The sequence below is a fragment of the Ammospiza nelsoni genome, chromosome 2 (genome assembly GCF_027579445.1).
Source record: "Ammospiza nelsoni isolate bAmmNel1 chromosome 2, bAmmNel1.pri, whole genome shotgun sequence".
Classification (NCBI taxonomy): Eukaryota; Metazoa; Chordata; class Aves; order Passeriformes; family Passerellidae; genus Ammospiza; species Ammospiza nelsoni.
This window is the reverse complement of record NC_080634.1, coordinates 24,961,886-24,986,460: the sequence shown is the minus strand read 5'-3', so window position 1 is coordinate 24,986,460 and position 24,575 is coordinate 24,961,886. Positions and strand designations below refer to the sequence as shown.

At 39.5% G+C, this 24,575-nt stretch overlaps 1 protein-coding gene across 1 annotated transcript in view; it reads left to right on the top strand.

Annotated features, from left to right (window-relative positions):
* The window catches only part of F5 (coagulation factor V), a 33,855-nt gene extending 10,015 nt beyond the window's left edge, over window positions 1-23,840 (top strand). Inside the window, exons 7-25 of the mRNA XM_059493378.1 lie at window positions 398-563; window positions 2,241-2,418; window positions 3,530-3,632; window positions 4,008-4,219; window positions 4,968-5,118; window positions 5,794-6,006; window positions 7,721-9,653; window positions 11,719-11,884; window positions 13,028-13,261; window positions 13,754-13,964; window positions 14,755-14,934; window positions 16,016-16,132; window positions 16,621-16,692; window positions 17,737-17,828; window positions 19,077-19,232; window positions 20,036-20,180; window positions 20,332-20,480; window positions 21,237-21,419; window positions 22,239-23,840. Of these exons, the coding sequence (XP_059349361.1) occupies window positions 398-563; window positions 2,241-2,418; window positions 3,530-3,632; window positions 4,008-4,219; window positions 4,968-5,118; window positions 5,794-6,006; window positions 7,721-9,653; window positions 11,719-11,884; window positions 13,028-13,261; window positions 13,754-13,964; window positions 14,755-14,934; window positions 16,016-16,132; window positions 16,621-16,692; window positions 17,737-17,828; window positions 19,077-19,232; window positions 20,036-20,180; window positions 20,332-20,480; window positions 21,237-21,419; window positions 22,239-22,427 (4,850 nt within the window). The 3' untranslated portion in view covers window positions 22,428-23,840. The remainder of the gene's footprint in view (window positions 1-397; window positions 564-2,240; window positions 2,419-3,529; window positions 3,633-4,007; window positions 4,220-4,967; window positions 5,119-5,793; window positions 6,007-7,720; window positions 9,654-11,718; window positions 11,885-13,027; window positions 13,262-13,753; window positions 13,965-14,754; window positions 14,935-16,015; window positions 16,133-16,620; window positions 16,693-17,736; window positions 17,829-19,076; window positions 19,233-20,035; window positions 20,181-20,331; window positions 20,481-21,236; window positions 21,420-22,238) is intronic.
* The last annotated feature ends 735 nt before the right edge of the window (window positions 23,841-24,575 follow it).

Genomic DNA, 24,575 nt, shown 5'->3' with positions numbered 1-24,575 from the left:
ACCAGGCGTTCTATTGGAAGTGCATGTTGAACTGAAAGATACTCTTATCTGCAGCTTTACTGCAGTGTCCACAGCACAGAGCAACAGTGATTCAATACACCAGCATCTAAGTCTCTGTGAACTGTTCAGATAAGCACCACTATAAAATTAGTAAGAAACCACCAATTTCCTGAGAAACTGAGTACTTTCAGCTAAGGGTACTTCAATGTGATGAAAATATTTTCTCTTCGCCATTTGAAAGTGGTATCTTTCAGCAATAATCAGAATTCTGTTTTAAAGAATGAGAAGAACATCTCTCTTATAAGAGCAGGAGATATCTTTCAGGGGTAGAAAACAGCTGAAGTGGTAAGAGTTCCTCAGATGGGCAATCACTATGGTCCTGTTTCCTCTCAATTAGCTGGAATGCACGGTTACCTCGCTGTAAGGGATTGTGGGGACAAAGAGGTGAAGAAGAGTCGTCTCTCCTATAGAGAACGTCTTATGGTCCAAACCTGGGACTATTTCATTGCTGCAGAAGAAGTTACCTGGGATTATGCCCCAAGAATTCCAGACACCCTTGATAGGTAAAATACTGGTTTGTCAGTATAATAGAGAATGTTAGCATGAAATAACAGGATAATTGTGGTTGGAAAGAGCCTCTTGGTATCCAATAGCAAAGCTGGATCCAGTTGCACTGGACCTTATGCAGTTGCATTTTTATTGTTTCCAAGTGCAGGGACCCCTCAGCTTCTCTTGGCATCTTTGCAGCTTCACAGTGAAAGCGTTTTTCCTGATTTCTAGATGTTCTTCCTCATATTGCACTTTGTGGCCATTGTGTCTCATCTCTTCACCGTGCGGCTTTGAGAAGCACGTGGTCCTGCTTTCTCTATAATGCCAGTTTGATAGTTGAGGTTAAACATAAGATGCTCCCTTAATTATGTCTTTGCCTGACTGAAGAAACTGGAATTTTGCTTCTATGCCAGGTGCTCTGGCTCCCTGATCACCATGGTGGCCCTTCACTGGACTCTCACCAGTGTCAGTGACTTTCTTTGCTGAGAAGCCCAACAGTGGGCACCTTCTTTTTCCTCTCACAGTGAGCTCAAAATAACAAGGTGACTGAGGAATTGTCCAAAGCAGCATACAAGATTATTTTCTAAAATACTTTTCAGCATCAATTCTGGTGAAATAAACAATCCTTGGAAGGAGGGAATATTTCTGGAGATTATAAGTTTTTAAAAGTTCAGTACAATAAAGTGTTTAGGGAACAGGAGAAAGAGCTCTCTATAAATGATGTCTGCATAGTACCAATGTAGATAGAGTACAAGTCATAATAAAGAAGCGTATTGGGCTATTTTGCTCAACTTAAGACAAATAGAAGGAATTCTGTAACATACATGATGTCATAGTGTACAGTGCTATCAGTGATCTGTGGGGTTAAATTTGCAATCTGTCAGTTCCCCAGTGTTATTTGTGCCTTTATGAGCCTTTACAAGCTGATATTCATAAGAATCTTTAAGGATTTAAGCAGAATAAACAAATTCCTTATTCTGTAAGGGTTATCATTTCATATGCCTCCTTAGAAATATAGTGTTTGCACAACTCATTCTCCTTTGGCATGATTTGCTTCCCTTATGTGTTGTTGAACTGCACAGAACAAATTTGATGTATCTTTCCTGCCACTCACACTGCCTTACTTAACCATCTCAGTGCTCTGATTTTTCCTCCTTTGTTCAAAACTGCAGTTTATCCCTTTTCAGTAACCTTTTTTGAAATGTGAGTGACAACAAAAAAACGTTTGAGACTTCAGTATAACACTACTTACTGTATAGTGCCTGACTGGGATTAAGATTCTGATCCTATTTCTCCTGGAGTCTTTGCTACCGTGAGCAAATTGGGGTTTTTTTTCTCCATGCCCAACTAGGCCTTTGAAAAAGAAGTACAGTGATTTCTGTCTTACCTCAGAAGTGTACCTGCTGCTTCAGTTTGTTTCATACTTGTATGTATACTGTTAAATTAAATTAAATGTAAACTCTGATATTAATTGGTCATATATAATGCCAAAGCACAAGTAATGATCTAAGATTCTTCTTACCTAATTTAGGTTAGAATTTGGGGTGAGAAGCATTAGGTTAGTTTAGGGTTTGGGTTTTTTTTTTTCAAGCAGTGAGATTTCTACCAGTTGCTTGAATACTAATTTTGTATTTTAACAGATGCTACTATTCAAGTTGTGTTGATCATTTTTCTTGTCCTTTATTTTTAAGACACTATAAATCGCAACACTTGGACAATTTCTCCAATCTGATAGGTAAAAGGTATAAAAAGGCTATTTTTACACAATATACTGATGCCAGCTTCACTAAACGTCTGGAAAATCCTCGTCCCAAGCAAACTGGAATCTTGGGCCCTATTATCAGAGCTCAAATAAATGATAAAGTCAGAGTAAGTAACACAAATGCAGAGATTATTTATACTATAATATGTTTTATATTGAGGCAGAGGTACAAAGGAATTAGTTTCATTTTTGTTGTCTTTCAAATAATATAACTAATGTTCTCAATATTGGCCCTGTTAAAAGGTATGATCACAAGTAGCACTGTTTAGCTTGCATTTTTCAGTGTTCCTTCTATAGTTTCCATGATTGTGCTTTATTTTACAACATAAACATGCTTCAGTCACACTCTGTAAAATATGTGTTGACACTGGTCCAAAAGGGAAAAGAAGCCCTAGACCTGGGTGGACTTCCTAAGGGATTTGTATGTGAGGCTGAACTTCATGAGCCTCTTGTTTCTTATGCTGATTTTTTTTCCAGCTGTTTTAGACAAAGGTAATCAGGTTCTATAATCAAATGTTGTTTCATGAGGTTATACCATGAAACTACAAAATATTTACATTACAAGCTTGTGCTGCCACTTGTCTTTCTGTTGTCATTTAATGATGCATCACAAAGTTCCATAACCTTATCTTCTATCATTTCCACCATGAGTCTGTGGCTCTGAATTTGAGCTTAGCATGTGCCTTTTTTTCTTTTCTCTTTTTCTCTCCCATTTTTGGGGGTTTTTTTGGGTTTTGGGTTTTTTTGTTTGTTTGTTTGTTTGTTGGTTTTTTTTAATACTAATTTTGTCAAGAATAGGCAGGAAATCTTGCCTTTACCATAAATATCCCCTCTGGGTCTTAGAATCTGGGACAAGCTTTGGTTTTAAATTTTTTTTCTCCAATATTGAAGGTTTTTAAGAACTTCAGTCAGTAGCTTCATATTTCCAGAGACAGTGTGTGCCTAGTAGCTAGAAGAACAAGTGTTCTTTTTAGACCTTCCATAGCCCAGCTCTAAGCAGCTGAACTTCACTCAGTGGGGTCTACAAAGTCCAACAAAATGGTAACAGCTTTTATTCTTTGCATTTATATATCAAACAATACTTGAAACACTCTTTTGCCTTTCTGGCACTTTCTGGGCTAAAGCCAGGAAAATTCTACTGTAGTGGTGACTTCACTATGTATTCAGACAAGGATTTGTTGAATCCTAATTTTTCTTTTCATTTACCTATTAATATAGATTGTATTCAAAAATAAGGCCAGTCGACCCTACAGCATTTATTTCCATGGAGTGACACTTGCAAAGAATGCAGAAGGAGCTGATTATCCTCTGGATCCCACAAGTAAAAAATTTGTGAAATATATTTTTGCATATCACTAACTGTTATGGATGGTTTTGTTGCTTTGAAGGAGGTGCTGTGGCTGGGAATGTGCATGACTGGGAGACCTCAATTCTGTTCTCTGCCTCTGCTTACCTGTTGTGTTGCCTTATAGAGAAACCAAGGTATTATCTGCAAAGCAGAGACAAATGCCCTCTATTTGTTGTATTAGTTTTCTGTTCTTGTTTGTAATTTTAGAGAGACAAAAGTTCTTGCTGAATTTCAGTTATCTCAAGGTAGCTTTTAATGGCCAAACTACACCAATGTCATTAGAAGGTGCAGCTTGATACTAAGATCTGGCTCTGAGTTTATATCATTACTGTTCTTGTTTTTCCTTAGGCAATGGCACCCAGAGTAGAGGAGTTGAACCAGGGAATACGTACATTTATGAGTGGAAAATTGCTAAAACAGATCAACCCACTGCACAGGATGCACAATGTATTACAAGGCTGTATCACAGTGCTGTAAATATTGAGAGAGATATAGCCTCTGGACTGATTGGCCCACTTCTGATTTGTAAAAGTGAAGCACTGACACAAAAGGGTGTGCAGGTAACTTGTTTGAACAGATTTTGCTCAAATAATGCTATTTATTCTACACTGAATTTAGTTTTACTTCCCTTAGAGAACTGTTCTGTGGAGAGCAGTTAAACCAATAGGCTCCTGTCCTCCTCTAACTGTCCACAGCAGTAAAGGAATTATGTTCTGTGTTTCTTAGCAAGTGCTAAGAAAGGTCAACAAAAGGTCAGCCTGACTTTAAAGTCTATTTCTAGACTTGATAATAAATTTTCCTGCTATTATTATATTTTCATACTCTGAAGATATTAATCTCTTACTTGGCTCCTTTCTGTAACAGAGACAGCTCCACAGCATCTGACAATCTCAGGCACAATGAATCTAGAGCAACCAAAACAGCATGGGAGAGTTCTGGGAGATGGCTTCCCTTTACCAGTTATTGAAATCTTGCTTGGCAAAGATTTAAGGATCACTTGAGAGAAAAAAATGTCAGAAGCTTTGTCAGGTCAAACCAGAGGTCTGGTTCTGTTACAGAGAGCCCAGTCATAAACCATCTGTGAATCACCAGTGCTAGAGGCTTGCTCAGCATTCTACTGCAGGTTGGTTGCAGTTGTAGGATTGAAGTCTGGAGCCTCTACTTCCTTCCACATAACCTTTGGCTGACACTTACCAGGACTCTGATGAAACTTATATTGCTTACATACTAAGAAAGAGATTGTAGAATTGAGTTCTTAATACGTGTGCCTGCTGATAAAATGTAACTGCTATGTTGATTGTCTTTCAGAAAAAGGCAGATGAGGAGCAGCAGGCAATGTTTGCTGTGTTCGATGAAAATAAGAGCTGGTACCTAGAGGATAACATCAAGGAGTACTGCAGCAACCCAGCCACTGTTAAAAGGGATGATCCCAAGTTCTATAACTCGAACATAATGCACAGTGAGTGGAATACTGAGATGAATAATAGGAATGGTTGTATGAACCTGAGCACTCAGTGATTGCTTGTTTTCAGAAGTACATGTGACTGGGGAATCCTCCAGTGAGTCAGTGAACTTCTAACTATGCTAGGTGGCACTGGACAGAAATAAGAAATGTCATAGAATTAGAAAGGCTGGAAAAGACCTCCAAGATCAAGTCCAGCCTCTCACCTAATACCAGCATGCCCACTAAAGCATATTGCAGAGTGCCATGTTCACTTCTTTTTTAAACACTCCCAGAGATGATGACTCTGCCACTTCATTTGGGAGCCTGTTACAATGGTTATCCACTCAGTGAAGAAATTTTTCCTAATATTCAACCTGAACCTCCCCTGGTGGAGCTTGAGACCATTTCCCCTTATTTTATTGTTAGCTGCCGGGGCAAAAGGCCTACCCACACCTCGCCACTAGTAGCTAGGCTAGCTCTGGACCCTGAAGCAAAGACAAGGGTTAACTAAATTTTGATGCAGCACCTTGCTGCCTTAGAGATAATATTTCCAGAGATGGAAATTATCATAGTTTCAGCCCTGTGCCAGTCTCTTTCCAGTGCAAACATGAATCCAGTGCGCTGACATCAAGGAATAGGAAGTTTTAAAACAGAAATACTGAAACCACTTTTACTTTGCTTTCCTTTTAGCAATAAATGGCTATGTGTCTGACAGCAGTGAAATCCTTGGATTTTGCCGAGATACTGTGGTTCAGTGGCACTTTTTCAGTGTTGGCACCCATGATGAGGTTGTCTCTGTTCGCCTTGCTGGACACTTTTTTCTGTATCAAGGGAAATACGAGGATACGTTGAGCCTTTTCCCCATGAGCGGAGAATCGGTCACAGTGGAAATGGACAATGGTGGTAAGCGGTGGAACTGTAGTGTTTGACAGCTCTTCTAAGACATTATTTAATCTCCAGTCTATAAGGACTTATCTAAATAGGAGAGAAAACTCTTTTGATAAACAGTGCTAGAAAACATTGAATCATTCCCCGGTGCATGGAGTCTTTCTGGCTACACCAACTTAGCATAACTAGATGCTGTACTGAGGCTCTTTTTGTTGGTCATCTTGTGATTTGGTTTTTTTTCACTTCACAATTAGTACTGGGGTTAGTAATAAGGCAAGATTCTTCTCGGAAACCGGTGTGAACTCCATTGTATGATTTCCAGGTTTGCCACATTCTTGTCTATTCTGAGCAGACTAAAATGGACTGAAACTGTCAAATTCTGGTGGTCATTACTGGGCAAAATGGCTACACCTGACCTTAGGCTTGAAGTCATTCATTAGCAGTAAAGTCTGCCTGCCTGAACCAAGTCACAAGTCTGTGGGATGCATCTCAATATCTAGCTAGAATTAGCACCATGTCTTGGAAGAGGGGGCATCAGAACCCATGTAATCCACATTTAAGGCATTACTTCTAAAAGGACAGATTCTGTGTCATTGAAGTCTGTGCACTTTGAGTGATCATTCTAAAATCTCTCAAGGTTTAAGTATCCTTATCCCATTTTAAATATCTTACTTTTTAAAAATATATATATTTTATATATTGCACAGCATCAAGACCTTATAACTTAAAAATGTTTAAGTGGCTTGTATTGCTCAAGACTAGAGAATCATTAGAACTCTATTAGATTTTATGGAAACCTCCCCAGTAATAAAGTTGTATTTTTGCTTGATTTTGGTATGCAATCTATTCTTTCCATCTAGAGCATATTTTCTTTGATAAATTTGCTGTTGTTAGAAATCAGGAAAGCTGTGCAGGTCACTTCCAGCTGATCAATACAGGAAGAATTGTATGTGACCTTTTTTTAAAAAAAAACCTGTTTCTCAGGGTGTTAATTCTGTCTATTTTGTCATTTCTACTAGTTCCAAAATCAGGGTGTAACAAGCAAAGAACTTAATTTGATGTTGTTTAGGGAAACAGATTTTATTTTCTTCTCAGAATATTCTAGTTTCCAATAGAGAACTTACCTTGTGGTGAGGTTTTGGAGGAATTATCTTTAAATTAATCAGAAATGCCTCAGATTGGCAGCTTAATAGCTTTTGTCAGATTGGAAATTCAAATTGCTTTATTCTTATTTTACTTATTAAAAATCATCCATGATTCATCCAAAAGCTTTTAAAACACTGTGTATGTCAGATGTTTGCCAGCATTGCCTCGCAATGCATTTGCTCTGCTCAGAATTTTCTATCTATGTAGCAGTGCATGTACCAGTAAGGACAGGATAAAATTGAAACTTTATCTTGAGAGGTCTCACTCTTAGATCCAGATCTAAACATAGGATCCTTTAATTTGTTTCTTTCTTTTTCATATCTATCTCTTTCATGGGTTATTTTTTGATCGGGTTCTAATTACAGCTTAATCTATGGAAAAGAGTTCCATCTCCTAGATGTATTTATATGTGCCCTAATTTGTCTATATTTAATAATTATTTTTCATTGCAGCTCATAAATATCCCAGATAAAGATTAGCAGTCTGCTATAGCAGGTGCTGTAGAAGCAAAACAAACTATTTGCCTTGGCCACTTACATGACAGACAATGTCCAGTCTCATAACACTTTTATTTCAATTGCAGGTACTTGGCTTTTGGCATCCTGGGGCACCCCAGAAATGAGTTATGGCATGAGGCTGAGATTCAGGGATGCAAAGTGTGACTATGAGGAAGATGAAACATTGGATTTTGTGGCTTTAAGTCCCACCAAGACTGAAAGAAAGGCTGTTCCCACCACAGCTGAGCAAGTTGTGCAAGAAAAGGAGGAAAACAAGGAGGAATTGGATTATCAGGATTATCTGGCTTCTGTTTACTCCATCCGAGGCTCAAGAAAGGCAGCAGGTGATGAAGAAAAACAGAATCTTACAGCACTGGCCTGGGAGCAGTACGAAGACATTGATGCCATGAGTTCTGAGGTAGCAGCTGGCTCAGGTCGGACAGCTATAAATAGTAGTGGAACAACAAACAACTCTAAGTTCTTTGAAACTCATATCACTCCTCTTCCCCCAGTCAAGGCTGAAACATTCCAGTCAAATCACACATCAATCACAGCAGAAGAGGATTTATTTTTAGCTACCACAAGTGATGGAGAAGCTGACTTGGTATTTGAGAATAGAAATCAAAGCAACTATGAAATAGCTCACAGTAACGTGTCTGCAGGTGAACACTTGCTGAGCAATGGGGGAGGCCCAGTGAATGTTGCAGAAGAGCTTCCAGCTGGTGGAAATGACAGTAAACCTTTTCCAGAAAAATATCAAGAGCAAAGCACGGGAAGAGGAAATTATACTACTAACAAGAAAAGGAAAAGGCGAAACTCACTGGCCATTAAGTTTTACTCTGTCCAAAAGATGAATGCCCTTCTAAATCATGTCCGAAATAAAAATGTCTCATTTTCTGACAAGACTGATGCACCTCATTTTGTGCATCATACAGAGAACACATCCAATGAAGCCATGGTGGGAACTGGCAAACTGCAAAATGAATATGATGATCTGAAAGAGGAGGGAAAGAAGATGGAAAATGCCATGCACACAGTTAACTTGACACTGGATTTGGACCTCATAGTAGGAGGAGGGTCTAATGCATCCAGCCTTTCTGAACCCAGGATATCCAAAGATAAACCAGCCAATGTTTTTTCTTTAGAATATACATTAGACAATACAAGCCCTAATTCCAGCCCTGCTGTAGTGAAGAACTTACTAGAAGCATCATTGCCTGGGGCTGGGAAATATTCATCTAAAATGACTAGTAAGGAATGGAATTTGGTGTCTGCAAAGATGAATCCAGGATTAGAGGCAAGCTTAGATAAATCTGCTGGTGGTAAGTTAAATCATCATGGCAGAAATGGTACAGCATCCATAAATAAGGAAGATATGAAGAAGGATCAAGGGCTCTCACATCTAATGGAGGAAAACCAGAAAGTGAGCCACATTCACCCGACTCAGAAAGGAAAGGAGGGAAACAACAATACCTTGACTTCATCTGGAACCTTCATCAAGATCCGAAGGAGAAAGAAGGAAGATGCAAAAATTACCTACTTGCTGAGCCCAAGGAGTAGAAACCCCAAAAAGCCCAGCAATTCCGTGGTAGGGTTTGGCCGTGCGCTTCCGGGTGGGACCAACCACACAGCAGCGCCGTGCTGCACAGATGCCACCAAGGCAGCCAGTGAGGTCAGCCAGAGTGTGGGTGTGAGCAGAGCCAGGCTCGGAGAGTCACTGGGTGAAACCCTCACCCCGCGGCAGTTCAGGCCCTCCATCACCATCGGGCTGCCCCGAGCAGACGGAGACTACGAGTATGTGATGGGAGAATCCTACAGCGACGAGAGCTCGGGGGGCGAATACGAGTACCATTATGTAAGCTTTGATGACCCCTACATGACAGACCCCAAGGTGAACATCAGCAGGCAGCGCAACCCTGATGACATTGCTGAGCACTACCTGCGCAGCAGAGGCAATAAGAGGAGATATTACATCGCAGCTGAAGAGGTCTGCTGGAACTATGCAGGATATAAGAAAAGGTTTGCCTAAATCCTTTGCTTTCACTTGGCACACCATCCTGAAATCTCCTTGCAGAATGTTGATTCACATGCTGATAAACTTAAAAGCATCTGTAATGTGCCATCTGATTTCTGACATTTCAATGGCACAAACTATAAGAATTTTCCACAAGAGACTCACACCCCTTAGAAATGTCAGAGTGAGATTATATAATCAAGCACAACACAGCTAAGAACTCTTTTTTTTTTTTTTAACCCCCTTTTGTAGACTCACTAGTAACAGTCTGTAATACATCAGTTATAAAACTGACTGTGAGAGGTCAAGAGGGAATCTAGCAGCTTGTTTTGTTGTACTTGAATGTTTTACTTTGTGCTTCAGTTCTTGGTACATGTACGCAGGACAGAGACCTCCTTGTGCATAATATTTCCAGGAATTTAATGGACTAACTGATGGAATTTAGAATGGGATGTGCTTATCGGCAAATTAAATCAGTTTCTAGCACTAGCAGGAAATGGTTCTGGTGTCTCAGTTCTCTCTTGGAAAATGGGATAACAGCTCTTTCCAGCTTCACAAAGGCTGAAGTATTAAAAAGTGCATGAAAGCTGTAAGGTGTTTAACCACACTGGTGACTGCTTTATATTAAGTGTAAAAACAAAGCTGCATAAAGTATTGTTGTTGCTCCTGCTGTTTAGAGAAATCAGAAGGTGACTGGATCACAAATCCTAATGCTGAGGGATTTTCTTAAATTTTGACAGGCAAGACTGGCTACTGTGCCACAGCAAAGAATATGTGAGAATATGAGAGAAACACTATACTAAAAATTCACTCTCTTAACTGATACAGGTTAGGATCAGTGCTTACCCAAAAAGGCATAGAATTCTTTGTCACTTTTCATCAAAAAGCTGAACCAAAACCAGCCCAACTTTGGATTTTTATCAAAAGCAGCCAAAACAGGAGCAAGAATATTTTCATTATGCAAAGTGAATCTCCAAACATAGATTCTTTCTCAAACTGAATTTCCATTTCATTTGATGGGAATAAAAATAAAACTTTTTCAGTATTCTCCAGGTTTACTCCTGCCTCATCTCAGTACATATAAATGGCACTTGCAAAAATAGCAGAAACAAGACAGTTTCTTTGGGCACTTGAAAAATCAATGCTTAGACCTCTATATAGGTCTCTCCAGAAGTGTTTGTCCTCAACTGGTGTGAGCTGAATAGTTGCAGTGAATTTAAGAGAGCCCATGGCATATCCTCTCAGTGTGTTGAAAAGCTAAACCCCAACATTTCTCCTATGTAACTTATGTTAAATTCCTAGGTTTTGCAGAATTGATAATAAAGCAAGATTTGTAGGTAATTATAATAGCATTTCAGCACTTCTGTTTAAGATCTGAACAACAGTTTGAAGCTGTAAAAGCTTATTTTACCATACCAGTTCTGTGATGCAAAATACAGGTATTATCAGATTAAAATACCTGAGAGACAGTGCTGTGTAGGTGATAGCCTCACTACACTCAGCCAAGCTCCAATTCAGATTATTAAGAATAAGAAAAAAAGGAAAACAGAGCTCAGATGGGTTTTGAGAGACTTGTTGGAGTTTTTCAGGGATAGTTTACCAAATGGTTGAGGGATCTCTTTTCCAACTGTAGAACTTGAATTGCTTAAACATTGCAAGCCATGATTTTCAGAATCATCTGAAGCTCATTTTGTAGATTCACAGAAGGTTGGAAAACACCTTTAAGACCACTGAGTCCAACCTTTAATCCATTGCCAGATTGCCATTAAGAGCACTGCCAGGTCCCTAAACCACTAAACTATGTCCCTAAGAACCACATCCACATATCTTCTAAACACTTCCAGGGACCAAGACTCAACCACTTCCCTGGGCAACCCTTCTGGTAAAAAAATTTTTGCTAATATCCAATCTAAACCTTCCCAGACACAGTTTGAAGCCATTTGAGTGTTTATTCTTTATATTCACAGAATTCTAAAATGTTTCTGCTGTATGAGTTCCCAGGTTTCATCAAAGCTAGTATTTCTGATTCCCTCAGAATCCAAGGGATTTTAATTGGGGTTTTCCTTTCAGTGCAATGAGGAATGACAAAAGCTGTAAAGATGGCAGCAGACGTAAGGTGATTTTCCAGAGCTACACAGACAGTACCTTTTCGACTCTTCAGGATGAAGATGAGTATACAGAACATCTTGGCATCTTGGGACCAGTAATTCGGGCTGAAGTGGACGATGTTATCCTAGTAGGTCAATGTTTTGATTGTGTGTGCAGGATAAGATTCTTACAGTGGTCTTGGAATATGACAGAATGGATCTAAAAATACCACACATTTTTAAAAGATGATGGAGGGGAAACAGTTTTCAAAGCTAGAAATTGCACTGTGAACTTGTAAGCTCTGTGATGTGTTTCTTTGAAACACATCTTTTTTCACTCCTGTCCACAGCAAATTAAATTCTGTTTTTCTTTGTTTCCCAGCATTAAATACTGGCTCATTTGTCTACTGTAAAATAAGATTTAGGTTTAGTGTTAATGAAAAATTAGTTGTCTAAACTTAAAAATTAGTACATATGTGTTCAAGATTAATATATACTTTTTGGGAAAATATATCATTTCCTCTAAAAAGTTTTGCTGTGTAAATGTGCAGGATTTTGTTAGAGCTGTCAACAAGGATGAAGAGGAACCATATCCCTGGATACACTGTGGTATATTTGCATTAGGAAGCACACTGCTTCCTAATTTCCCTTCTCTCATCCTTCTTCATCCAGTCTTCCAACACAGAGGGATGGACTTAAATAGGGAGGATAGATCTCAGTGCTTTCTGCTTATTTCAGTAGGAGTGGTGTGCAACAGGAATTCACCAAGCCATGTTTAAATCATGAGTAAGAGAAGAAAAAGCTGTTATAGCTTGGGAGTGATATTCTCTAATGGGAGGTAACTATGTAGTCCCCCTGTCCTGGTGTTTCTCTGGGAGAAGTGGGAAGCACTGATTTCAGCAAGAATGGTACATACAGAGGTCTAGAGTTACTGGATTGCAACAACTGCAACAAAGCATAAAAGGTAGAATCTCCCCATTTCCCTGCTGGCAGTAACTAAGCAGCTCCAGGTATGAGGGGCTTCAGTCCATGTCCTGGGAGCCTCGATTGGTGGAAGACAGGGGAGTTAGACTCGTGATTTTTCAGAAAACTACCTGTATCAAAAGTGGAGACTCTGCATGGAGATGCATGGAGATCAAAAGCTCTATCTGCTGGCTTTTCCATGTACAACATAGCCTGTAATCTTTATGCAAAAGATGGTTTGACCTGGTTTGAGGTCATGGGAATGTAATGTGGGGGGACTTCGGTTTAGGCCTTGGTTTGCTGAACAGAATTTATTTTTGATTTTTTAGGTTCATTTTAAGAATCTGGCATCCAGACCATATTCCCTCCATGCCCATGGAGTCCTCTATGAAAAGTCCTCTGAGGGAAGCGTTTATGATGATGAATCCACTGCTTGGTTTAAGGAAGATGAAGTTCAGCCAAATAACAGCTACATATATGTATGGTACGCAAACCAGCGATCGGGCCCTGTGCAGTCAGGAGCAGCTTGTCGGTCCTGGGTCTACTACTCTGATTTAAACCTGGTAAGGGAATGGAAATAGAAGGGGTGGTGTTGCTGGGGTTGATCACAGAATCATAGAAACACTTGTGTTGGGAGGCATCACCAGAGATCATCCAGTCCACCACTGCAGCTCAAGCAGAGTCGGCTCGAGTAGTTTGTCCAGAGCCAATGTTCAGCTGGGTATTGAATACTTTTTGGAATGATGCATGGCTGTAGAAGTGCAAGCTGCAGAACATGTTTTTTGATAGCTGTCCTTTCTTTTGGGCTCGGATGTTCCCACCTGACATTTAATGCCTTGCACTCAGTTAAAGCAGGACATAAAGTATGGAAGAACTTGAAGTGGGCAGCTCTGGTAAGACTGAGCAGGGAAGAATAAAGATAGAAGGGAGCAGTAATTCTGGGACCTACTTTAGATTTTTAGGGGCTGATGCATTCCTGCAGAATGCTCTGGGGTTTTTTTTACATCTTTTGGGAAATCCACTTTTACCTCTAATATGAGTTTATTACCTTCTAGGAGAAAGACATTCAGTCTGGTTTGATTGGGCCAATACTGATCTGTGAAAAAGGAGCCTTCAGCAAATCAAATAGTAGCAGGACATATACACGAGACTTTTTCTTGCTTTTTATGGTCTTTGATGAAGAGAAAAGCTGGTACTTTGACAAACATTCTGGAAAGCCTTGTAATGAGAAGACACAAGAAATGCAGCAATGCCACAAATTCTATGGTACCTATTTCATTTTGCTGTATATGCAGTTTACTGTGGTAGAGGGAAAGATGTCAGAGGAAGTATCTCAGCTCATGGTCCTTTTTAAAATGCATAAATCCCCCACATCAGTTATGTGAATTTTTTTTGTTATCCATTGTACCCATAGTAGTCATGGTTTTACATGTAAAAATTATCAGTGATGGGAAATTTGCTATTAAAATGAAGAAAGAATATATTAGACTGAAACTTTCAAAAGAAAACTTCTCTCTTGTATTTGCATATATATTCCCCCCTATTAAAAGTAAAAAAGAAACAAAGAAGTCTTCTTTGCAATAAGAAGGTAGTACTCTGACAACTTCTTGCAAGAAGTTTTAAAATATTTTAATAATTTGACCTATCAGGTAGTTCTGTTGAGGAATTTGAATCAGCTGTATAACAGCCCTCCATACACCCCTCTGTGGATATAGAGGTATTTCAGTTGTGCCTTTGGAAGTGGGAGCTTCAGAAAGAGTTTTGGATAGCTGTCCTTTCTTTTGGGCCTGATATTCCCATCTTACATTTAAATATTTTTGTTCTCCTGGCTGCCATGTGTGGCTACCAAACTGTGCTCAAATATTCTGGTGAAGTCCCTGGATTTTCTGAATTGATTTACACCATAAAGTGTGTTGCACTTTAAATTGGAAAAAACTATGTTTTCCCCAAGTGCATTGCTTCATTAAATATGTTGCTAATTTCAGTAATTACTTTCTAGCACTTTGAGACCGGTTTTGTGAGCAGTTTTCCCGACTAACAATCTTTTTTTTTTCAGCCATTAATGGGATTACCTACAATTTGCAAGGCTTGAGGATGTATGAAGGTGAAACAGTCCGATGGCACTTGCTGAATATGGGTGGCCCAAAAGACATTCATGTTGTTCATTTTCATGGACAGACTTTCATAGAACAAGGAGAGCCAGAGCATCAGCTTGGTACATACACTCTCCTCCCAGGTAAACATCAGAGCAGAGTAAGTTCAAAGGGGTGACCTCTGAAGTCTGTCATTATCATATCGGTTTAAAGGTCTCCATATGGTGAGAGTTTGGGGGTTTAATGTCTGGGTAAGTGATACAGAGCAGAAAGAAGAAATGTGAGCCCTAGGAGAATTCTTACTCTCTCTCCAGGGAGAAATAGGCTGTAAGTTTTCATTAGACTGCAGGATGAAGTCCTTTGCCCCATCAGTGTCAGCAGTACCAGTGTGCAATAACAGCACTTATGAAGCCTGTGTTGCCAGCTACAAGAATTCAAGGGAAAAAAAAAAAGACAACAAGGAGATCAAAATAATGGGACTGGCTTGGAATACTAGGAGTTTTAGTGAACATTAGGGGTAGTTTATTCAATATTTTATTTCCTTATTTTTAAAGTAGTCCTTTTAATTGGGAAATCTACATATTTTTGTTTAAATGAGAATCAGAATTAGCTGGAATTACCTGAAGAATTGTCTGCAGCAACTAGGAGTATAAGAAAAGCAATGAGAACATGTCCTGTGCTTTCTAAAAAGGGTATCAAGCAACTGAAACCATACCTACTTCCTGCTCAATCCTTGGCACTCCTAGGGCATGAAGAAAGTGAGGGGGGGGGCCCATACTTCTAATATTCCTGCTTCTACTATTGGCTTCTTTACATCCTTCTCATTATTGGAACAACACACTGGCACAGCAGGAGTAAGAATCATAACCAGCATCACAGACTTAACATCCATGCATTATGTAATAAACACTGTTCACTACACTGTTCAGCACTGTAGTTAATGTGCAGATATGTTATGTTCAGGCAACCAAAGTTTTGTACTTTGCACCATCAGCAAAGGTTGGGTTTTGATCTGGCTACTTGATTCCAATCTCAGTCTCCAGCCAGAACTAGCTTGCTAAGAAGAAAAATCACTGAGATGGTGGAAGTTACTGCCCTCATTGCAATGTGTATTTAAATTTTCTGGATTAGGTCATAGGAAGGTCTTTGGTTTAAAATTCAGCCTCACTGACGTCAGCCTTGTAATGCAAATGTTTCTGATACATTTCATTTCCTTTTTTCAAGGCTCATTTAGAACAATTGAAATGAAACCACAGAGACCTGGCTGGTGGCTTTTAGACACTGAAGTGGGGGAATACCAGCAAGCAGGCATGCAGACATCCTATTTGGTTATAGAGAAAGGTATGAACTACAGTGGTTTTTGGCTGGGAAAGTCAAGCTATGAAGTCTTCTCTACCCTTTCAGGATCACTAAAAATAAATTTGGGAGATTGTTCTACAAAAATTGTAGGAAATTATCCACATTCAAGGACAAGGTGGAGTGGTTACTGTAAATTTGTTATAGAATAAAAATTTTTAGCTTCCAGCAACGCTAGCTTTTAATTATTTAGCACACTACCTTAATTCCTCTAGCATGCTAGCCTTGAATTTGAGGTTTCCCTATAGTGACGAGTAGATTAATCTGTTGAGAGAAATTGCAAAGATTAATTTAGACTTCTCTGGGAAAAGAGTGATGTTATGGAATTACTAGGTAATAATAACAATTATTATAATTAATAGTGAACTAGAATTACACTATTGTCCTGAGTGATGCTGTCTCACATTTCACCAGAATATATATTGGAATAGTCCTCATTTTCTTTAACAACAAACTTACTGTGCTCCCCTCAGAGTGCAGGATTCCAATGGGCCTGGCAAGTGGGGTTATACTCGATTCACAGATTGATGCTTCACATCACATAGGTAAGTTTATCCCTGAAATGGTCCCTGATCACCCTCAGCAAAGTGTTGCAGTTCTGTCTTCTTTTGGCTTCTTTGATGGTCTTTCAAGATCAGTTCAGCAGCAATCAGCTCTCAGGCTAAAAGTCTCTCCAGTGCTGCAAGCAGTGCTGCAAGAGACAGGGAGTCCTGTTAGGTAACCATCATTATTGTATTTGAAGTATCACAGGTCTGCTATCAGTGTCACAAGATTGAAAGTCAGGGAGTGCTATGTCTGTGGCCTGCTGGGTGATCAGGAACAAACCCAGCATTCTTTTTGTTCCTTGGATTCCCTGCTTGAAAATAACACCAAGCATTCAAAAAGCTTTTGAGATTTGAGTGTGGTATGAGATACGAAAGGACAAAATATATCTGTTATGAACGACTTGGGAACCCTGGCATCTAGAGCAATTACAGAGTCCTTAATTTGTGAAGTTTATCTGTGGTACAAAAGTGGAATCATTACTTAGAGACTTTTCTTAGCATTTTACACAGTGTCAAATCAAGGCGTACAGCATCCTTTCCCTTAAAATAAAAAATAAGTTACTTATTTTGTAAAACCCAATTTTTTGTGGATTTTCTTTCTTTGTTTCCTCATGGAGTGTTATGAAGGCTTGAAAGCTGTTTTGTAATATATATTCTATACCAGTTTTTAACTTGAAAACCTTGTTATGCAGAGGGGAGCTCTCTCCCATGAATGTAGAGCACATTTTGTGTCTGATCCTGCTGGGGGCCAAAACTTGTTTAGCAAACTCTAGACCCTGGTTCCAAATTAACAGACAGTATATTACATAAAAGGTTACTATTTTAGTCATTTTGCCAATTTTAAAGCTTTGCAGGGTACAGATGCTGACCGTGTCCAAATTAGCCTAGATTATGGTTTTAGATCTCTTGTTTGTATTTTTTTCTCTTTTTTTCTCTTATCCTTTGGGTAGGGGTGGGAAATGGCGCACTCAAAGTTATTAACAGCCTCAGTTTGTTTTTTCAATGCCTCTTAAAATTCTTGCTTTATTCGTATTTTCCATCTAGACTATTGGGAACCTAAGTTAGCCCGATTAAATAATTATGGAACATACAATGCTTGGAGTACTACAATGGAGGAAGAACTGCCTTGGATCCAGGTAAAGTACAACATCACTGAGTCATGATTTTCCTGTAGTTTATTTAAGAAGGTCAAGCTGCTCCGGTCACTGAGAAGGCTGTTGGAGAAGACTGAAAGATATGGCAAGATTGTTGATGCCATTAAATGTTCTTCTTCCCTGGGGTAACTCATTCTCTGCTGCTGTTGAGGCTCATTGACTGGACAGTTACCCTCACGATTTAGATTGTAACCATTTTGTAGGTAAATGGAGTAATTCTTTCTGCTACTTTATTTTTCCTTTGTCTGTGTAATAGTACATATTTTGTTTGTGTTTAAGTGATCGTTTAACATGTAATATCCTCAAGCCTTCGTTCAGATAGTTTTTTGCTTAGTTTGTATGCTGCTGTCCCACTTGACAGAGCTCAGTTGTCTTCACTTAGGGAAACTAAGCTTATAATTATGACTTCAAGCTCTATATCATTCAATCACCTCACATCTGTGTTTTTTCTGCCATCCCAGTGACTTTTGCCCTACACAGCCAGTTTGCACCCAAATTTGGGGAGAACAGCTGCTTTCTTATAAATCTCATTAAAATTCGTTGGAAGACAAGAGAGACTCAAGTTCAGCAGGTGGCTGTTGTGTTTGACTTGCAAACATTTGACATACTGGCAAGTTAGTGAAAGTGGAGTACGGGGAGAAGGTTGGGAGATCTGATGTAAAACTGGAAATATCATTGGGAAGAGAAAGAATTTAACAGCGGGCTGTGGTGGTGGGAAGCTGAGATTACTGCAGTGAAGCATGCAGAGGTGTGGAGAGCACATCCCAGAGAATGAGTTTCACTGCTGACAGGCACACCTTCCAGATTTGTTTTTATGTGCTAAGTGCTTAGATATGGTATCAGCAGGAATGGTGGCTTTTCAGCACTTCAGAATGTCATATGCCTTTCTGCAGCCTAGGTATCTAAAATTAGAAGTAGCTTCTAAAAGTGTGAGCCTTTAATTTCTCTGTGCTCCTTGACCTATCTGTAAAATGGGGTGGGGGGCGGAATTGTATCTACCACAGACACACAGATATTTTTGAGGTGCCTTTGTGATGGCCTCTGAAATTAAATGCACACACAAAAACAGAAATTAAATAAGAAAGCATTCATTTGATAGATCTCTGATAGATATTCTGGTATCTATTATTCCTTTAGAGAAGGTTAGTGGTGTGCATATTAAAATGCCAAAGAATTATATGGCTTTTGCTGTATATTATTGACTTTATAAACACTCTTTGCTGTTCCTAGGTGGACTTTCGAAGACAAGTTTTGCTCACTGGGATACAGACACAGGGAGCCAAGCAGTTTTTTAAGTCCTTGTACATCCAGAAGTATTTTCTTGTTTACAGCAAAGACAAACGGACATGGAACACCTTCAAAGGAGACAGCTCGCCAACAGGAAAGGTCTGTCTGTGCCATGGGGCTTGCAACAACCTAGGCAGTGTCACTGAGGGATACAGTGAGTCTTATTTAATGTTAAGAAAGAGTGGAAAAATTATGGCCTTTGGAGCCTTGATAGGTACACCTGGAATCTCCATAGGGCTTTTACCAAACTAATGAAGTTCTGACTAGAAGACAAGTAGTAAGGTGAAACACTACCTGGGCTGGCCTTGTGACCTTGACTGTGTGGAATCTGGTTTTCTCACGGGCATCTCTCCCTACTATTATTTCCTAAGCCCATGGCAGCTTTTTTGAAGAAAGCAGGAAGCTGAACTAAAAATCAGGCCTTTACCTCATTTGGGATTAGATTCTGCTTCTCTTCCCTTCCTTTGATCTGTCCCAGCAGCTGAATGTTGAACTGATTTGCCTGTAGAAGGCCTGTGTGGTTGTGTGCTGAAAGAGGTTCATCTTACACCCACCTGCTCCAGCCCTACCTATTACAGCTCCCTTCAATTTACACTGAGGTTTCTGTGATAAAACTCCCAGATTGAAAACCTGTTGTCTTTACCTCTTTGATCATGCATTTTTATAGACTTACATAAAAAAAAAGGTTGCTGATTTAAACTGAGGCCCTCAGACACTTCCAAATATGCTAAGATGGGACCATGAGATATTTCAAGTGGCCCTGCAACATAGGGTGTGCTATCACTGTGGATGGGGCTAAGGGCATAAAAAAGATTACAGTTGTAACAGAGCAGGCTTACAGCCTCCAAATTTGTGTTTGCTTTAAATTAAGTATGTGTGATTTTTTTTTTTCTTTTGAACAGATTTTTGATGGTAATTCCAATGCCTATGACATAAAAGAGAACATCATTGATCCCCCTGTTATTGCTAGGTACATCAGACTCTACCCCACTGAGGTCTACAACAGGCCTACTCTTCGCATGGAGCTTCTGGGCTGTGAAGTAGATGGTAAGAATTGGTCAACTGCTTCCATTCTGGCAAATGTTTTACCTAATACTTAAAATGAAGCTTAAACTGTGGGTCTTCTCCATTCCAACATTGTTGCTTTTGCTGTGGCCAGTTGAGTGTACTGGAGATGACACAGTGCTCCTCTCAACAGGCTGCTCTTTGCCACTTGGAATGGAAAGTGGAGAGATCAAGAATACCCAGATAACAGCCTCATCTGCAAAGACATCCTGGTTTAGCACATGGGATGCTTCACTTGCTCGTCTCAATCAGAATGGAAAGATGAATGCCTGGCGAGCCAAGGTAACAAGAGAACAACAGTGAAGGCAAGGGCAGCTGGTTAATAAACTGGTGCTGCCTGTGTGGTTATGGTGCTTCCTGCATGCTCTGTCCAGTGCTGAGTGTGACTGGTCACTTCACAACCATCCTTTGGGAAGAGCACCACTCAACTCTTCAGCAGAAATTTGTTGAGCCTCTGGCAACAGCAGTGAAATATTTTGAGAGACGGATGCTCTCCTCTGGGCCACAGTCTGCAGTCTGTGGGAATAACCTGTTTAATTTCAGGAGATTAGTGCAATTTGAATATTTGTTTCAAAGGGGTTTAGGAAACCCATTCTGGGTTGGCTTATAGGCAGTGCAGCCTAGTGGATCTGGGGGTGAGTGACCTTCAGCAAGTCGTGTGAGCTTCTGTGTCTTTGAAATGGAGCTGCATTTCTTCACAAAGCACCTTGAGATTTGATCAAAGCTGCTCTTTTGTATAAGCATTTGGTATTAGTATTAAGTATTAGGTTTTAACACTGGAGGTAAATCTCTGTTATATTTCATTATGTATTGGAAATTAAAGCGTAAATCTTCAGACTCCAAACATACTACCTGTAGTAATGAAGTTAATTATATAGGTCACGAAGAATGCTCGTGACTTCCCTCAGCTTTATTCTTCTTTGATACAGTTTTGATGCATTTTGATACAGTTTTAACTACCTGTAAACATGATTTTCACTTAAGCAAATACAGACATTTACATATTTGCTAATTCACAAACTTTCATCTCAATTGTAGTTTAACGACAACCAACAGTGGCTGCAAATTGACCTCCTCACAGTTAAGAAGATCACTGCTATTGCTACACAGGGGGTCACATCCATGTCAGCTGAAAACTTTGTGAAAACCTATGTTCTTCTGTACAGCAATGAAGGCTTCGAGTGGAAACCCTACACAGAGGGTTCAAGCTCAATGCCAAAGGTATCACTGTCAGCCCAGGCAATTGAATTGTTTTGTTGTTTTGAAGTGAATTGAATTGTTTGGTTTTAGGTGCTGGACACAGTCAAGGCTCAAAGGCAGAATGCCAAGCCAAATTGATATTCTCACTGGGCTGTAAAGTGCTAGGGAGCTGGGGTTACTACAGATAATGTCACAGTATCCATCTGATTTTAGTGATCATGATTAATTGTAATAAAAGGAATGAACACTGTATCTACAGAGAATGCAGCCAATATTGTGATAAAATAAGCTGACACTGTTTGTAAAGGAGAACATTTAGTTTGAATGCACAAGGACATTTAATTTGAGTGAGTAATGGATTCCCCAGGGCCTCTTTTATTTTTTTTTATTTCTGCCCTGATTTTTTAAGTGAAATTAATGTTAGTAAGCAGTATCGCTATAGCAGAGCTGGGGAACTTCAGGTACCCACAGAGCAGACACAGTACTTTGTATTTTTTTCCTCTATTACTTTACACCAACCTAATCCACAAAGGCAATTAGCAGGGGTGAAATAAGGGGAGTTTGTGGGTTTAGTCAATTAGAAATTAGAATGGCAAATTTTCTGGTGGAGATGGAAACAGAGGGTGTTTAATCCATTCAGACTCAGCTATTGCTGGCCTGAACTACTTTTAACCCAGCACATTAGGAAGAGACTTGTTGTGGTCTTGTTTAAAACCAGAAATGAGCCAATCCATCTACCCTGGGTGTGACTAATACAACGGCTGGGAACTGTTGTAAAGAGAAAATGCAGGGGTTTTTTCAAATGCCACCTTTTTACTAATTGTGTTTGTGTATTTGCAGGTTTTCCTGGGTAATGCAAACAGCAATGAGCACGTCAAGAATTTTTTTAACCCCCCCATCCTGTCCAGGTTCATCCGCATTGTTCCAAAAACATGGTACCGTGGGATTGCCCTTCGGGTAGAACTCTATGGCTGTGATTTTGGTGGAGGTCTGGCTGCAAAAACGACTCATGAGTCTGGGAGCTCTTAACCTGCCAGCAGTCACCATGCAGAACAACCTGTTTGTCTAGAAACCCTTAAAACTGTCACACTTAGTAGTTTGGATATGTGCTTTGTCAAAGGAACATAATGTTTTACCAGCAGGATTGAGAGATTTCTCTGGCATGTGTTTCATTCCTACAAATACACACTTTAGAAAACAGCTTATTTTCTCTGAGAAAATCTCTTTTCAGCTTCTTTTCTCTGGAAGAAATAGTAGTCCCTTCTGATTAGTATTATCACTTCTTCATTATAACCAGTACTCTGTCTTTTTACTTAATTTTAAGTCCTAAACCCCTAGGAATGGAGACTCTGGCCTTGATCCCGAGCCCTGGCTATCTCCATTTTGAAATGCTTTTGCAGCACAGACGAGGAATAGAAAGCTATAGTAGGTGGATGTTCTCCATACATAAGGCTTAGAGGGAAAACCAGTGCTGATCTGGAGATGTGGAGCTGCATTCCAGCAGTACCTTGGTGAGAAATGATTGTAGGGGTGGCCTCTCCTCCACATGTCTTTTGCCTGCACTGTGGCAAAGACAGGACATGTCTCAGCATTAAGGTATGTCCAGCCCCTTCTCAGAGAATGTGTGCTAGCATTGTTGGTTTGGTTCTTGCATACCCAGCACACCTGAATGGTGTGGATTTCACAGAATTCATCTTCAGTGCCCTGGAAAGAGAAAAGGGAGTCAGCAGTGCCTTTCCATCCCAGAAACAAGAAGAGAAGTGATTTAACCTGACAGGTGATGGAACAGCAATGGGAGAACCAAAACGAGAATTCAGAACTCCTGATGCTTAGTCCCATATACACTTTTAGACTGTTGGGACAGGGAGCTCCCTTGATGAGGAAAGGTTTGAGAACTGCAGCTGTTCAGTGGCAGTACATCCTGGGGGTGGCAGAGGAGGATTAGATGAAACTGGGTAACAGAAACAGCTTCATCTTCTCTTACCATTTATCAGCATTTTCATAAATGGAAATACTCGTGTGCATAGATTTTACATGGATATTTCCCAGGATAACACATCTGAAAATAGATACACAGTCCATAAACTCATTATTCCAGCAGAATTTTAACAAAGCTTTCAGTAGTGTTCTGGACTTCTATCCTGTAAATTGTTTATTTGCAGCACTTCACTAATCACACTAGGTACCATTCAGCAGGCTGGATTTTTAAAGTAATTTGTCTTTGAACCTTGAATGGTGTTAGCCAGTTTTATTTCAGTAGCTTTTCATTTCTTTCTCATACAAAGCATGCATTTTAAAGAGAAGGTATAGAACAGGAATGAAAAATGTGTAAAAAACTAAACAAATATTTTCTTCTGGTTTTTTCTTTTTTTACTATGTCACAAACTGTTGTAATTTTCCACTGGAAAATAAAGCTGATATTGTTGCATGAAAGGATCAAAATTTTGTTTTGTATATTTGCCTCTACAGTAGTAGTTCTAGTAACAGTGAAAGTATGCAACAGGAAAGTAAAATTTTCAGTGCCAATTAGAATTAATTTCAAATGGTGAAACAGTGTGAGTAATTCCTCCATCTTTAAAGGTTGGTTTCTTAGTATTTTGTAATTGTGCTTAGTTTATTTTTGTTTGACACCACCATGAAATTCTAACACAAGCCATATTCACTAAAAAAAAAAAAAAGAAAGAAAGACATGTAAACTTTGGAATGAGGTTTTACCTTGGAAGACAGTTGATAAATGCTTGCTAACTTCAGCAGGACCAAGTTTTTATGTGATAACTATGAAATTGTTTTTTTAGAAGACAGTGATCTTTAATGTTCTAAATAAGTAATTAGTTCTTTATATATACATATAAACACACAAACGTCTAATTCTGTGTAAAGTTACATAACTGTAAAACTGATTGCAGGAGCATGACTCAGTCCATCTGCATCAATTTTACAAGTTGAAGATTCTGCTTCTGCTTACTAATGAACAGTACTTTTGTTAGCTGGGGTCAGATGTCCTGCTTGCATTTCCTCTCCAGCCCCTTGTCCTTCCCCAGCCTGAGCAGAGAGGTAAAAAGCAAAGGCCTTGATATCGTGCAGACTCTGTTCAGTGCCCCTAAAACACCCCTGTGTTGTGACTGCCCTAGTGACAAATCTAAGCCACAACACCCTTTGGGCAGCTGTGATGGAAAT